We start from the raw sequence: 18,141 nt of genomic DNA on the forward strand, positions 1-18,141 counted from the left end.
ATGACCTCGCTGATTCATTTGACATTGTTGCTTGTTTCAGCTGGACTTAAAATCGTATCGGCACAGGAATTTGGTGTCGATGAGTTATTGGTGAGATATAAATCAATTTTTAAAAATTATTCTTGTTATAAGTTTTTTTTTCAGCGGTCTTCAATCAGCAGATTCAATTATCCAGTTGAGCTTCATCCGGTGGAGACGATTGATGGTTACAAACTGATGATGGCTCGGATTCCGGCTCCCGGAAAACCAATATTATTTTGTATGCACTCATTTTTGAGCTCTTCTGCTGAGTACACGGTTTTTGGACCGAAAAAATCACTGGCTTTTCTGGCATCTGAAGCAGGATTCGACGTTTGGCTTGGCAATGGTCGGGGCAACACATTTTCCCGAGCTCATCGTACAATTGATCCCAATCAGCGGAAATTTTGGAGCTTCAGTTTCCACGAGGCTGGCGTCTACGATCTTCCGGCCATGATTGACTATACGTTGAATGTGACGCAGAAACAGCAGCTACATTATGTGGGCCATTCACAAGGCTCGGTAAACTTTTTGGTGTTGACCTCGATGCTTCCACAGTACAACTCCAGGATTGCTAGTGCACATTTGTCAGCACCGGTAGCTTTCTGGTCTCAAAATACACTTCCGTTCAGATTAATTGATGATCAGCTGATCGAGGTGTTACACCTTCTGGATGACGCCGGCTACTGTGAAGTCTTTGGAAGATCCGATGATGAATTTTACGAACGATTGTCAGCAACCATCAAGGGCGGAGGATCAGTGACGAAAAATCTTTTCTTTCAAGGACTTTGGATGATAATTGGGAAGGACGAAAAAGGATTCAATCAATCTTCCTTGGATTCTATAATGGAATTTTTCCCAGCAGGAGCCTCCATTCGGCAGGCTCTTCATTTTACTCAAACCTACAAAACCGAAACGTTCAGTCAGTATGATTTCGGGAAGACGGAAAACATGAAGCGTTACGGTCGAGCGAGTCCTCCGGAATATCCATTACAGAATATCGTTGCTCCGGTAGCATTATACTATGGCCTGAATGATCCTCTGGTTGCCGTTGAAGATTTAGAGCTGCTTGCCGAAGAACTGCCTAATGTGATTTTGAAATATCAGGATCCTAATCCAAAATGGAACCACATGAATTTCGTTTTCGGTATTTATGGCTATACAATGCACAGGAAATTGTTAGAACTTGCTTCTAGGTATGAACAATAATGAGTTTTTTTTTAATGAAAAATTTACTATATTTGAATCAAATTGAAAGAACTCAACTTACTTACATAAGGTATGGATAAATTATCTCAAAGTTATAGGCCAGTGAAGTTTACCTGTAAATAAAATAAACAGAAAAAAGTGATTAATTATCAGTTTCAAACTTGTAAGTAATAAGTATTTATAAGTGATCAAAGTCGAAAAAGTTCGATGAATGCTTGTGCAATCAAACATTTGCGAATATTAATAATATATGTATGTAGGTAGATATAAAATACCGCTAGAGTATTGAAGTCACGAAACATGAAAAATTAACATGAAACCGTTTCAGATTAAATCGCTCGTGTAGGAGAATGTGAATGGAAAAAATAAACAGATTTTGTCTTCACCGATACAAATGTTTAGTGTGAACTTGCAAATGTTCGTACATATTGAAGTGAATGTCTGTTTTTTGCGCTCCCGTGGCAAGAATTTGCATGCAAAAATGGGTGTATGAAGTGCTAATGAGATATCTAAACTAGCGACGGCATGCCAAAAGTGTGTGGCTTCGTCGTCGTCCGCATGGAGTTCAACTTATGCTAGGCGTAGGCGGGCCAAGTTCTCTCCGCAACTTTGGCTGGATGAGGGAGCCGTATTTTGTCCATATATGAGATGGGGCTTTGGCACAAACCTAACACCGAACAAACCTCCGCCCAGAATAATAAAAGAGCAATTAACATCCCTCGCGCGTATTGCGCCCAAATCTTGGCAAATTCCCACGCGCTATACCGCCATTATTGAAGCTGGGCTTGTTTGAGTAATTTGAACGTAAAAAGCAACGAGCGGCGTCACATAAGTCTGGCTATGGTTTTTTTCATCATCCAGTGTTCTATGACCGCAAATCTCCTCTTCTAAGTAGGTTCGTGATGGATTAGAATCAGATCTCGTACTGACACCTCAGTGCTATTATGTACGCAAAATATATGGCTTATTAACATGATTAAGCGTCTAAGAATCGTAGCCCTAAGAAGTCCATCTTAAAATAAATATATTATGATTCGTTTTTGAACTATCATTCAGCTAATAAAATACAATTGTTTAAAACTTTCAAGATGCAATAACTGTGATTTAGTAAATGATAATACAATACTGATCACATGGTTACTCACATCTTAAGCTAGCTTTTTGAAGTTTTTGATTCTCATACAAAATTTGAAATACCGAGCAACAGATGCCCAAATTTTAAAACGTTTCGATGCCTTAAATTTTTTTTACCAGGATGACGGATTGAGTGAATGATTTCTCGTATAAACTTTAGATTGGTTTCATTATTCTTTACCATCACTTGGTGGATAAATATTTTTCGGCACTTGGTGTATAAATATTTTTCGCAGAATACCCAAATTATTTAATTTAATATTTTTTTTCAATTCAGTTACCAGTTTAGGGTAAGATGCAAAATAATGCAAATTTTAATAACACCTAGTAAATCTAATTTCCATATGCTGGAATATGATTATTTTACATAACGAGTTTGTTAACAGTAAAATTTCATCCATCCAAGCACTTATTTATAATTTTTGTAGAATTTTTTTGACCCCTGAATGTATGCAGCAGTCTTAAGCATTTTCTTATCACAGCTTGTTAACATCAAGCTAAAAATGTTGAATTTAGTTCTGAGAAAACTAAATATTTAAAATTAAAATTGCGCGATCACAATTATGTTTTTTGCGTCCAGAACAATATTTTGAGCATGTCTTGCTGTTGGGTTTCGAAACAAAAAATTAAAACAATGTTTCGAGTTTTTTTTTCTTCTTGATTTCGAATAACTCTCAAATTTGGCTGCATATTGCCAGAATTGGGTTGTAAAACTTTGAAATCAAGTTTTGCACGGTTTTTAAATAAAACAAACTGAATCTGCTCCGTACAAGTGTGAAAAAATATCTGGTGAGCTTAGCTTTGAATCATTTCCGATGTTCTGGTTTTTACTATTGATAAAAATCATTTGTTGCCTGTGATCGGATTTTGAAATCTGTCTCCAGTTTATTATTCTTGATTTTCGTTCGGTTCATTATTGGGACAAAATCCTGATTCAAATCTAAATTTTGCATTTGAAACTAAAATGGAATTGTTTTTTTTCATGTTTGAAAAGGATCAGCATTCCGGAACATTGAAAGAAAAAAAATAAATTTACAAACTATTTTTAATTTTTGAGTTTTTGATTTTTACTCTTTATTCTTATGCAGAATTGAACCTTTAAAAAATATCATAATGGTTATTCAGAATTGAAATATCAGAGTTTCATCATACGGAATTTTCATTCAGATTCACTAGTTGAATTACTAATAACAAATTGAAGGAAGAATTCATACAGAAAATCAAAGATTCAAAATAATTAAGTGATTTCTGGTTAAGGATTTTTTTTTATAAAATGCCTATTTTGGTTAATTATTTTATTGGGAATTTTTGTTTTTAACTGAGATCCAGATTAGATTTAGGCTTAAAATGCATAATTCAGAATAGAAATAAAATTCAAAATTGCCCAGAAAAAAAAACAAATTTGGTGAAAACTACTTTAAGAAAATAAGATCTAAATTAATTTTCATGGTTACGTTCTTTGGAAAATAAAAGTTCCGATTCAAATCATTTTTACAGGATTTTTGAAATGAAATAAATTTTTAATGATCATTTTTTGTTGATACTATTCTTTACGTATGTCAGCAGCACCCCCCCCCCCCCCTTCATGAAGCAGTTCTTCCTATGCCCCTGCCGTGTACCATAGTACCTGTTTTATTCTGATTTACTAACACAAACAAAGGTAATAAAACATGTAAATGGGTAATTGATCAGAATTCTCAAGTTTTTTTTAAATAGGATCGTGCACATCAATTAGCTTGTCTAATAACAAATTTCACGATCAAAATATTAAAAAAAAGATGATATTTTTTTTTTCAAATTGTTGGTATGCTTAATTGTTATGACATTGTTTAGATTCATTTAAGGACGACCCTTTCTAAGCATTTTTTAATCGTTTTGCTCCCAAAATTATGATTTTAGTTTGAAACTTTTTCAAGATGAATCTGCAAAAGAAATAATGTTAAACAAAAAACAAGTAAAATATATTTTCAGTTGAGTTTTAACTTGAAAATAAAATTCAAGTTCTTTGGCCCCATAAAATATCATTGATATAATTTATTTCCTGAGCAATAAAAATCCTAAAATTGTTTTTTAAATTTGTGATTTCTTCTGGTTTTTGGTTCAAATTGACTCTGATTTAATATAAAATTTTAATTTTGAATATAGAATCAAAATTTTGAAGCATTGATATTTTAATTTTGATTTTAAAATTTAATTTTGAGCTGAATCTGAGTTTTTAATTTTGATTCCGAATCTGAGTACTGCCTTTAAAAACTGAGTTCGAAATCCAGATTTCAAATTTGAAAATGGTTTGTCTATGTCTATGTCAATGTTGTTAATTCATCCCTTCTATGACGGTCATAAATTTTAATCGAAATATTACTGATTTTGGAGAACCAACCATGTAAATTTTCATAACAATTTGTAGTGCTTGCTATTCATGAAGGCTTGAATTAGATTAGTCGTTTTTCTGACGTTTGTCATTGAAATGTGGGATTAAAATAGATTTTTTAAATAATTTTTGATTTCAGATTTAAGCCTCACAAAAGTAGATAAAAATAAAGTCAAACAAAACCAAAATCTAAATTCCAAGTTTTTTTTTGGTGATTGGATGTCGATGGATTTTCTAATCGTCTCATTTTAATTCACTTACGAATACTACAGATTCTGGAGGTTGGATAGCTTTATTTTTCGAAGTAAAACCTATTTTCTAAAATTTTAGTACCCATCCGCTAAGCTAATGTTTATTCATAACAAACTAAGCAAATGCTTTGTGCTTTTGTTATGCTTGATTCCGAGCTAATTAAGAGCTACCGATACAATTGCTATATTTAACACTAATATAGACTCTTCCTTTTCCTAAAGTTTTTATTCGTTAAAAGTACAATCATTAAACTTGTGAAATCTAAATTTTGATAATTTACAGATGAAACTTTCAACTTGAAATTATATAAAACGAACTGGAAACCAAAAACACTACTATCAAATTTCAATAATCGATTGTTGAATGGAAACTTCATAATTCGATTGAAAAAACTTTAATTGATTTGCATGTTCCTTAAGTCATGTTTCTTGTATAAAAGAAGCTCAAAATAAAGCTGAAATTTTTCAATAAAAAAAATTGGGCAGTGAAGATTTTTTAAACTTTAATTTATATTTATCAAAAAAGCAGCTCTTTTAAAGAAGCATTGAATTCTTGGAATGTAATGGAATTCAACGTGCATGGGAATTTTGTCACGACTTCAAACAATTTTCCCAATCTTCGCGATTAAATGCAGCAATTCTTCAAGAGACAAATGCTCATGATAAGTATCTTGCATCAGCTAACACAAGCTAAGCCTCGAGTCCTTCACAAGATTTCGCATAAATTTGGTTCCGATTCGTCATCAGCAAATCGAATAATAACGTCAAAATGCAATTGTGGAGTCAGTTCGATTTCATGCTATACGATGTAAAATTCATGCCGTTTCTCAATGAGGGAACGGAAAATAATGAATGACAAATGTGGTCGTCGTCGAATATACGAAATGAATGACGAATGATGAGTACCCTATGCTCAGGTGTGGACGGCATGGAACGGAAGGGAATATCAGGAGGCAAGCCCTTTTGGATCGAGCGACAAAATGTCAAGGTAGATTTGTGTGGCATTACTCCAATGCGACATGCATCAAGCAAATACAGTTGTCTCTTTTGGATACTGATCTTGATGCGTAGTAAAAATAATCGAATGTTTAATTATAAAAATTAAAAATTGAAAAAAAACCAAACTTTTTCATTTGAACATTTGTGGAATAAATTTAAATGAAGAATTGAAACTTAATAGCAGGTAGCTTCAACATAAAATGTCAAAAACAAAATCTCTGAAAATTGGAGGTTCCACTGTAGTTACCAGCTCCAAGAAACCGTCGATGATGCCTGCTGATGACACCTTGAAAAATAGGGAGCACCTGTTTTGTCGCGCAGCAAAGGTTGAATTTATTGAAGGCTGAGCCTGAGCTGAGCAAAGCTTTATGGGCTCGAGAAGATTTTAAGGGGTCCCACAAACATCGGATCGAAAATTGGGGAGCTCAAGTGCATAATGTCGTTTAATTTTCTTATAGCTCTCTAGAGTCGAGGAAATTTTGAAGGTACCTTTGGATCGAATCGCTGCATTTAGCCAGAAATATGTGGGTAGTTAATTCAGGAAAGGGCAGTCTCACTCGGTGGGTAGACTGCAAAGTGATTTGACATTTTAATGTCGCGTGAGTACACGTTTAGAGTGCAGTTTTAGAGTGCATTTTTGCATTGTCGATGCAGTTTTGGTGTTTTGAAATAGTTTTGCATTGCCTGATTTCTTTTGATGGTTTAATAATTATTCGCGTGTACCTACATTTTTCAACTCTTTCAACGCCTTTTGATCTAAATTAATCAAATCCCGCAAAATATTGTGAATCCAATAATTGGAGCACAGCCTGTTCAATGTTAGAATCTGTGTGTTCAATAATCGTGACAAAAACATTTTTCAAATAGAAGGGCTTCAGTAATGGTTGCAAAACATAATTCTGATCTCTCATTTTTATGTGACTTTTATATAAGAACAAGATTTTAAATAAACTATCTGAATTGTATACATTGAGGAGTATTTCATGTGATAGTATTCTTGAAGAGGCAATTTCAATTGGACTTGTAAGCTAGAAACAATTTGTTCATTTGTTAAGAAATTTTTTAACCAATTCAAATCGTCTTCTTTCCAATCATATTAAGATTTAAAAAATGATTATTTTGATAAAACATACCTACTGCTCGAATGCCATTTTTCGAATCAAGTTAGCGACTGTTGGTGCGATGATGGGTTGATATATTTGTTGCTGAATGTTCTAGATTCGAGGTTTAGCAATCATTGGTGGGCCTGGTCTAAGAGTATGAAAAAAGTTGGGTTTTCACTTCGGTTTTTGTTTACCCATGTTGAAAATGCCTATTTAACCCAAATTCGCTCTTGAGTGTCAATTTGACACTATTGGAAATTTGGCGGCTTGTTACTTTATTCGGGTGCATCCTAATAAAATAATTTCTTCAGAGACCCTCAATGAATTCTTGAAATCTTTAATCATATCCTGTTCGTTTTTGGCAACACGCCCGTAAATTTTATGTTGCCAAAATTGAATGTTGCCAAAATCGAACGGTTTTTTTTGACACTTTTTATATATTTTTATTTCAAATAACTATAAATTGATGTAAAACCTTAAATAAGCATAAAATTTTTCAATTTGACTCAATTATATTAGTATTAAGCAGTAAAACATGGAAAAATTAATGTTTTTACTGTTTAAAACTATTATAATGCAGCTGAATTGAAAAATTTCATGCCAAAATTACGTTTTACATTAATTTTGATTGATTTGAAATGAAAATAAAAAATAAAAAAGAAACGAAAAAAAAGGTCTTTTTTGGATGTTGCCAAAAACGAACGGATTTCGTTCGGATGTTGCCGAAATCGAACGGGGTCTGACTTTTTTAAAGACGCACCCTGAAAGCCCAGAAAATAAACTGAGAGTCCTTGACAGTCAATTAGACACTCTTCGCTTAAAACCGCTATATCTCTCCTGTTTTTCAACCGATTGTTATAAATATTTATAAATAGTTTTGGAAACCTTATAATGTGACTCAAATATATTATGGAAAAAAGACTGTAGATTAGCTTTGGAATGCTCGAAAAAAAGTTAACTTAGTGTTCAAGAACATCGGAGTAAGAAACTATACGTTGAAAGTACGGATTTATACCACTTTTTTAACATTTTTTCAAAATATGTAAAAATGTGGTGTTGAAACGGTACTTTTAAATCAATGAACTACTAAAATTTATCTATGTCATACCAGATAAAGAAGGATTGCAATGTGACGTAATTTGGCACCTTTTTGAATTTCTACACTCAAAATAATCTGCACGTCGTGGCTACGTGAAAAACTACATAATTTTTATCCAGTTGATTTTCACGTAGATCCTACGAGATCAATATGCAAATACGTCCCTATAAGAATTCGTGTTTCAAGCTACGAGGAGTGTTTTTAGAATCGGAGTGAAATGTAGGTCAATTTGTATTTTTGTTTATGTTTATAATGAAAATATAACAAAATTTCATTTAGAACAAACTTTATTTTCACAATATTTTTCGCTTACACTTCACTTTTACCACAATAAAACCCGCAGTTCCAGCATCGCAGGGCGTTTTGTGGAATGCTAAAAAAAAATGGAAAAGTATTCAGTAATGAAAAATAAATGATCTAATTAAAATATAATTTACCTTGTCCGTTGTTGCCTATATGGTGTCCTGTGTTCCGTGTTCCGGGAAGTCGTACCAAAAAAACAGTAACCGGCACCAGTTTCGGAAGGGCACATGCATCCAGATCCATGCCTTATTATCAAAATATGGAAACAAAAATCAATTTATTGTTATTCAGAATCATCGAAAAGTCAAAGGTACTTACCAAAAAGACAAAGCTAAATCTAATTATGCCTGTCAATACAGTTCCTCTTCCGGGGACACACAAATTTTCACAACAGCTGGCTGATAATTCTCTTTTTTGATAAGAATTAACAACCACACGCTTGAGACAATTGCATAAAACGGATTTAGGTCATCCACTTGGAATTTACGTGAAAATCATGTGTAAACTATGTGAAAGTAAAGTGGCTTTTACCAGGGCATCCTTGGTAATCTGTGGTTACTACAAAATTCACGTAGAATCGATATGATGCAACATAATCTCAATTTACGTGAAAAATCCCGTAGAAAAAATTTCAAAATTATTTTGGGTGTAGGTTGTCAAAATACTAAACAAAGAATTTTTGACAAATTTTCAAAGGCTGGTTTTCAAACTTTTTGGTTAATTTGCAATTTCTCCGATTTTCTTGTACTTAAATTCAACTTTGCACTTGATTTAAGTATATTCACTAAAGATTTTCGCAATCAATTTACATTCATAAGAATGAAAATTTTATACCGATTCTAGAGTTATTATTTTATTAGCGCTGTGATACTTTACATAAACATGAAGCTTAGTGAATTTTTTGAGCATTTCGTAGGTGATCTAAAATTTTTTTCCGAAGCATGTTTTAACGGTTTTTTTTCTTACCACCTTAGAGCATCTGTATTCGTGATCTATTCTTGGGTCTAATTTATACAATTGAACCAAAGAAATTAGATCCGATCCAATGAAAAAAACTGGCAACTGCACTCGCGTTCCATTAACTGTCAAACGGTTTAGAACTGTGTCAAATCCAAATCTCATCAGTTTTGGATCAATCCTTATAGCAGCTCTAAAAAAAGTTGAGTTGAAACTGGTATAATGGATCACCAGTGCGGTTGCTCGAGTCGGAACTTGGGTCTAAACCGGTTGTTTGGACCACGGATACAGGTGCTCTTAGGATGCATCAAAATACAAATTTGTAAATTGTACATTTGAGGGTGTCAAACTTGCACTTTTTGCGAATTTTTTTTTTTTTCCTAAAGAAATTCCTAATAATATCTGCGAGGTGTTTTTATAAGAAAATTTCAAAACAATTATTAACGCTCAAATAATTGGAAAAGCAACTTTTCGAATTTCCTAGAAGCTAGCTGTTTCCTCACTTTAATCTCTAACACATCACTGATTCTTGAAATGACTCTTGAAAAGAAAACACAAATAAACACAAAAAAAACAAGGAAAAAAGATTCAAACTGTTATAGATGATGCAATTTAAAAACATGTTTAAAGAAGCAAGAGAAAGGCAGAATAGAAATGTGTTTTTGACAGAAAAATTGATATTTGATAATTTTTTTATGATAAACGTTATAAAAACTTGTACGGGAACAAAATGATTTACATAAATTATAAGAAAACATAAGAAAATTTTGATTCGATCATTAAAAGTCTATATGATTTAATATAAAAACATGCGAAATATAACGAATTAGGGTAAAACTTCCAAACAAATAGAATTCATAATAAGAATATATAATTATTCGAAAGATAGAAAATTACCTATCAAAATGGTCATGCGTATTCAGTTACCCTTCGAAAAGTTTTTTCAGCTATTAAAAACCTCGAATGAAATCATTGCATATCTTTTTGGACAAGTATAAATTGCCAAAAGGTATGCAACTACCAAACCATGTTTAGCTGGAAAAAATAATTGAGAAGCTTTTTTGCACAAAAATTAGCGTTGAGATTGAAATAAATACGATCATACAGCATGAATTACCTAACTTGTATGAAAAATATAAGCTACAAAATTTTGTCAGTTAAATAAATACTATTTGACCCTGGTACTTTGTCAAAGAAAACAGAATCGATCTACTTATCTGAGTATGCCAGCTTTACTTCTGGTTGAATTGTATGTCGCTCTTTCCTGAACAAATATTCTGGACCTGATTTAGTCCGGATTCACAACACTTTGCAAAAAACTAAATTTTCGCCTGTTCCCGAATGAACTTTACTCTTCAACGTCTTAAAACTTAAAACACTTTCTGCGAACGCAGTATTTATAATTCACCAAATTTTCTATTCGCTAAAAATAAACAAACGGGAAAACGTGACGACGGAAAAAATACGTCCGTTCTCAAGCATGGATTGCTGCGACATCCTCAATAAGTTTTTTTTTATATATATTTGAAATACTTTACTACATTTTTTTAATACTAAAATTTGGAAATTTTATACCTTTTCCAACAACCCTAATAGCCTTGCAATTTTAGGCAAAGCTGTTGCTAGAAACTTCAATATAAATAACATTTGTTAATTTTGTAAAAAAAACCCTTAGTGTATATTGTTTTAAACACAAAACTTCAATTTATAACCCTTTAAAATTTGAATGACCACATGATAAATTTGACAAAAAAAAATACCCTAGCCCTTTGAAAATTTAGATGAATGTAGATGTAGATGTGTGAATGGAAACAATTTAAACAAAAATAGGATAATAAACCGCCAATAAAATGTCTGCCTTCCGAAAACAAAAACAAAAATTATCGTTTAGTTGTTTTAAAATACAAACGATGGAAATTCAGTTGAATAATGTAAGCTTTGCATTGCATGGTTAATACTGATTGAAAATGTTTGTTTATTACACCGCTTTATAATTTTTTTGTAATAAGGAGTTTTTGAATTATGCATTTTATGGCCTCAAAATTCAGATTCCAGTTACATTGTTTTGAATGTATCGTACCTGTTCTGCAGTTTTTTTAATCATGTTCAAAGTATGGAAGATTATTTCAGGGTCATATTCACTTTCAATTGTAAATTAGATTTCAAAATTTCGGCTGAACGAATTGTAATTTTAAAAAATAAATAAAAAGTGTTGATTTGTCTCTAATTTATTGAGTTTTTTTTATCCTGAAATTCATATTTTTTTTTTTGGAAAAAAAAATCTTACTTGGGAGTTTAAAAAGTAAAAAGCAAGTTATCGGAAATTTGGAAACTGAAATAATATGATATGGTACAAATACAGCACTGCATTTTACTGAAATTCTATCGAAGCGTACTTTTAGAACTACTTCTCAGCTATGCAATTATCGAAAATCTTTTCAAATCTGTTAATTTTTTTAGATCGGAATGCCGAGGTGCGTTACAACCTTTCTATTTCCCAGGATCATGTTCAGTTCCAATATTCTGGTAAAATTCTACCTCCCTCTTGGAGCATCAGTAGCTTTTATATCAAAGTTTCATGTCGTTCGCCATCGTCTTTAATTTTAAAAATGTGCCTTAAACGGACTTGAATTCTGAAATCTGCTTTTGAACTTGAAATAAAATTTAAAGGTTTAATTTGGAATGCTCAAACTGAATTTCGATTGATTTTATTGGTTTATTGTATTTGAAATTTGAGTTCTACATTTAAGTGTCAATTGCAAAACTCAAATCTTATTCCTAGTTCATTCTGAAAATGTAATGAAAAATTTATTTTAACTATAAATACAGCATCTGTTTAAAAAAAATATATGTGATCAAATTTCTAATTTTGTATTTTTTAAGTGGTCAAATTCTTGATTTAATTTCATTTGGAATTCGTTTATTTGGAAGAGTGCTATGCGCTATCCCGATAAGGACACAAAACACAAAGTTTTGAACTAAACTATTCGTCTGAGTTAAGATAACGAATCATGTAAAAAAAGGTATTATTATTTTCAAATCTGAAACTATTATTTAATTTTCATTTTCATTTTTATTTTCATATTCATTTTTACATTTATTTTCAAATTGTTCAAACAACTTTAATTTTATTTATTTAATCAGACAAAATTTGGAAAAAATATCTTCTGCTGATGTAGCTAAAATTCTTGACCAAATTGTTCAGTTTAACGAGAAATGAAAAAAATAAAAGTTTTAACACGTCTAATGCTTAGATTAGCCACTGCCTGTTGATGCCTGTTGTAAAATTTTAATTCGGCAAAATTATTCATAATAATGAACCCTTAAATAATTTGTTACAAAGAAACATAAAAAAGTAGAATATTTGTGATTTTTGCTTGATGTTAGAGGTAGAATTGCTTAACCTCGAGGCAAATTTGAAAGTTGATTAAATGAAGGTGTAAAGACTAACTTATAACAAAAATTGTATTAAAAACTGAAACTTGATTCAAATGTTTCCTGTTTCAAAGGTGGAAGTGTGTTCAAAATGACGAAAACGAAATATTTTAGATGAAAGTTTGATGCTTTTATGGTTCACTTTTTCAACATTTTTGTAACTTCGATTGATTTCAAAAGGTTTGGTTAAAATGACAACGAAATGCAATTAATAATTTACCTGTAAGTTTAGAAAGATCAAAACGAAGATTCCAATATTGTGATAGAAGATCACTGATTGTTTTCAATGTAGCTTGTTTTTTTTTTATAAAAAGCTTTTGATTCTTATGAAGATTCTAACATATTTTAAGTTTTTGTTTATTTCAATTTTTTTTCAGCTCTGTAATAACGCATCAACTACGAATTAGACTCTATTTTCACGCTTTTTTACATCTCAATGTACGAGTTTAAGGTAAGATCCGTTTAATCGCCATCTCGAATCGCAACTTGAGAAATCAAACAGTGCGAGACTATGATAGACATAATTTTTTTAACAATCGCCCTAAAATAAATACGACTTGTGGCTCAAACTGTGACAATTATGAACATTATTTTTGGCGGTCAAACCAACCTAGAGGGGAAAAATGTCTTGCATGATGCATGAAAATACAACGGCGCAACTTGATAAAACAAATAAATTGAATTGTTGTGGAATTCATCGATTGACGGGAAACTAGAATGATCTTCATCAATTAAAGAAAACTTATAAAGCCTCTTGTTCTTTCAGATCTTTCTTGTTTTTTTTTGTTATAAATAGTAAATAAGGACTAAATCCTTGATTTCCTATTTTATTCAAATTTGTGTTCATTAACACGATAGATCCCAACTACCCCAATTGCCGATCAATGAGCACCGTATTACAATGTGTGAGATACCTTAACCAAATCGCTTCAATCTTTTATAGCAAACTTGGCAGCGAAAAGAGCAGGAAACTCAATTCCGTGGGCGGAAGCTATTTACAAACATAATAGAATATTCAATTCATGCTTTTAATTTTTCGCACTTTTGTATGCGAGCGAAGTCCGGCTTCCATTGAAGGTGTCAGACCAATCTGTCCGGATTTTTGTTTGAATTCATTCTCCAACTTCATCTGATGCTGTATGAATTCCAACTGTTTTGATGCTGGTTGAAAATTTGTAAACAATTGAAAACTGCCTTGTGGAGGTCTTGGTTTTTCATTCTTTGAGATGTTCTGACTGGCAGATTTATGACTTTTGTTGTTCCGGTTGTGATTCAAACTTACAGATTGTTCAACATTTTCGCCTTGAACCGATTCTTTGGAGCCAATGCCAAATTTGGCGTTATCGAGAGCCTAATTCAGTTGTTTGCGCAATACATTTTTGGAATCGCGTCTAGGCCAGGAATGGCAAAAGTCAATTATCGCCCCCTTTCAAAATCGAAATCACCACATAATCGAACCACCACCGATTAGTTTTTTCTCACCTACAAAAACCACCTCCACCAGTAGATGGGTATGGAGAAAAATAATCAAACATTCCAAAGCAAGAAATCTTACATAATTTCAAAAACTCAGCCAACTCAGAAGCAATGAGAAAGAGAGAGAAAAAAAATGAGCCGTTCAATTGTTTCAAATTGCACATTACCGGTTCGGCTTTTCCTTTTCATGACACAATTTGCGGTCTACTTCGGCAGTTATTCGAAGTGGCGTGTGTCGCAAAAAAAAAACAGAACGGCAAAACAAAACTCATTCATTCATTTGAGCGCGCACACAATCTTCCAATCAATGGTTGGAGTGGGTGATGAAGACATGGGCCAGAAATCGAACAATGATTTCGGGGGCACCAGGTGACGAACCCGATTTGGAAAAAGTTATAGAAGAACCCGAGAGGATGAAATGCTTAGGAGGAATAGTAAAAAAATCCAATGACTCTTTGCAAGGCACGTGCCTTGGGAACATACAACTGAATGAATGTGAAAAAATGATGTTAAGAGAAAAAAAAATAGACGATACACTACTGGAAGCTTGTATTTGGAACTGATGGTGTTTGCGAGTAGTTTAATGTTGAAAATATTGAAGCTTAACAAGCTTTCCCAGAGTGATGGCATTCTCTCGAAAAGCACTGAAAGCTTATTTATAGATGAGTTGATTTGTATTAATAATTCTATACATTTAACCTAAAACGCTTTTAAAATGTAGTTTTTAAATTTGTCTTATTACAATACATAATAATATTGATTTTTGGACTTAAATTCAAAAGAAATAATACCCATGGGATGTAAATTTTAAAGTTGAGGTTCTTACATCAGCAATTAGGAAAATTCTATTAAACTAATACGGAATGGAAATTTCAACATGAGTTTAAAAAACTAATTTAAACAATATTCTGTCTTATAAGTTTTAAAAGTTAAAAATTCTCTTAAATATATGAATTTTGTGTATAACGTCGTAAAACCTCAGAATGTAGATCATGGCTTGTTGCAACTTTGTTCAATCTACAATCCAATCCAATCCAATCTACAACGTGTCAGATTCAAAAAACTGTTATTCGAGGTATTTTCAACTTTTACTGTAACTCCTGAGAGTGATGTAATAGTTTTGATCGGAGAAACAGCTTTGTCGAAGACCTAGTTGGAATAACAAAAAAGTTAGCATTTTTACTTCGCTATCGGTGGATCCCTGGGCAAAAAATTGTATACCAACATTTGCTCTTTGTAAAATTGAGCAATTTTGCTAAAGACATCAAATGTCGATCTCTTCATCCCTGTGCGCTGTTAATTTCGTACAGCTAGCTCGATGTTCGATGCACCACTGTGCATTGTTTATTTTCGATGCAAAAAAATAAATAAATTAATTGTCATTATTTTATTCATAGCCTTGAATTGAAGTTTTGGCCCAATTTGAAGTCTTTAGATTAAAGTTGCATCATAAATTGGGCTAAACAATGGTACTTTTAACAGATGGGTTGGTGATGCAAACGGTACTTTTAGACAACATTGAAATGTTCTTCAGAATTTTCATTATTAAAGTCATTTATTACTTAATTTTTTTTTCATATATTTTATTTGGAAAGCTGATAAAATTTGAATGCGTTTTTTATGTGCTATTTCTTGACTTCCTTTGGAAAATAACAGAGTTATGAAACTTTGAAATATATATTTTTATTGACAAAAAAATGGAACCGAATCTAACTCGAAAAATTAAAATGTTAGACATCTGAAAAAAATAATTATTTTAAGTCGTCAAAATGAATCAAATTTTCGATTTTGGGGAAGATCTGAAGAACGCCGGCGCAAATTGTCAGATAATAAAAAAAACCCAAACGTCAAAATTTGGTGTTATCTGGAAAAAAAATGTTTTGATCAAAAATCGATTTGAGGATATCAAAAATAATCTAAAGCTGGACGAATGGAATCAAAAATAATCGTAATTTTATAATTTTTATGCAAAATGAAAAGTTGAGATCTGATGTTATCTCGAAAAAAAAATTTACCCAAAAACATAAACCTGTTATCTGGATTGTACCTGGTACCAAATGCTGAAGCAACATTTTATTCGAGATTTCAAGTTTTGGTGATGAAGAATTTCAAAATTATAAATTTATTTATATTTTGGTAAAATCGGTCAAAAATCTTTGTTAAACAATTAAAATGCATGAAAAATGATTTTTTATAAATTATCACGAAGGATAAAATCCTGTTTGAACAAATAAAAATAAAATAGAATAGATTTTTCCAAATCATTTCTCTACCATTAGCCAAATAGGGTTGCAAACTTTACATCATTTTTGTTGAACTTATCGTTACGAAGATGTAGTCATCTTATGTTTTAGAAGACTTACAATTTTTGGACATTTTTAACCACATTCTGTTGGAAATATGCCGACCAATACTTTGAGTCAAAATTACTGCCTTTTAGAAGTTTTGCCAAATTGCTCAATTTTGAGTTTGCAAGAGCCGTTAAAGTTAATTAGAAATATAATTCAGAAAAACTTTTAAAATTTTTATTTCAGTCCTCTCTCATTATATTGAAGACTCCCATTATTTCTTTAAAAAAACGATTATTTCAAACACTTTTATCTTATGACAAAACCAGTTTTTTTTTCAAGGTCTTATTGGTATAAAATATATCTATGTACATACATTGAACATCTACATAAGGCCGGTGCAAGTTTTGAATGAAAAACTTCAAGAAAAGACAAAAATCCCGGTTAATGTTGAAATCGATTCATTTGGCCCTGATTTTGCGCAAAGAGTTTAAATTCCGTATGGAAAAACAAAATTTGCCATTTAAAAATCATCAGAAATATACTGAATGTTTAAAAAATACCGAACCAAAAAAAAAAAAATAAGATGTCATACAAAAAAATCATAAAATTTTTTTTGGGGGGCAAAGACGGATAAATATCACGAAAACCTACTTTACTCCAGGTACTGACATTGAATGTGGAAAAGAGGGGATTTGTGTAGAAAAAAAAATGATTTCAACATAAAATAAGCTCTCGCTCTGGTTTAAATTCAAAAGCCAAAGATAACAGATTCTAACTCTGGACAGTAGGGTGGTAGCCAAATGGGTCATGTCGAATTTCGAAAACCGACCATATATATTTTGTAGATTGGCCCAAAAAACTGACCTGTGCAAAATTTCAGCTCAATCGGACTTGACTCAGGGGTGCCTCAAAGCTCTTAAATTTTCGAGATTTTAACTCTAAATGATAATCAAAGGTGGGACCAAATGGAATTGGCAAATTTTCAATTTGATGCAAAATATTTAAAAAATGCTCAAACATCAAGATTTGGTGTAATGTCGAAAAAAATGTTTGTCAAAATTCAATGAACAAATCTTTTGTGAAAATCGACTTCAAAATTTTAAAAATTACCCAAGGGAGGGCCAAAGAAAATTCGGAAAATTAAATTTTTAAATTTTTAATTTTGTTTCCAAATGACTAAGAAACACATACATGAAACGTCGGAGTCTGGTGTTATCTAGACTAAAAACTAAAAAAAAACTTTGGTAAAATATTGTTCTTCTTTGAGCCGTTTTTTTTAAGAAGACTGTCGAACTTTTTCGGCGAACCTCCTTAATCCCAGACAGTCGAATTTCGGCCAAACTTTTTGTTGGATAAGTTAATTGGGTTTAAAATTTAAATTTCGTGTTTTTGGCCTATTCTTTTTTTTTTAATTTTTTAATTTAATTTAAGACATTTTCCATATAAATTAAAATTTAGATTTCTCTTTTGATGATTTATGAGGGCAAAAAAAACC

At 31.8% G+C, this 18,141-nt stretch overlaps 1 protein-coding gene across 1 annotated transcript in view; it reads left to right on the top strand.

Moving 5' to 3' along the window:
• Positions 1–18,141, top strand: part of LOC129742415 (lipase 3-like) — a 52,449-nt gene continuing 34,308 nt past the window's right edge. The window contains exons 1-2 of the mRNA XM_055734313.1: positions 1–90; positions 145–1,107. Coding sequence (XP_055590288.1) covers positions 1–90; positions 145–1,107 — 1,053 coding nt within the window. The remainder of the gene's footprint in view (positions 91–144; positions 1,108–18,141) is intronic.

This window comes from Uranotaenia lowii, chromosome 2, assembly GCF_029784155.1.
Source record: "Uranotaenia lowii strain MFRU-FL chromosome 2, ASM2978415v1, whole genome shotgun sequence".
Taxonomy (NCBI): domain Eukaryota; kingdom Metazoa; phylum Arthropoda; class Insecta; order Diptera; family Culicidae; genus Uranotaenia; species Uranotaenia lowii.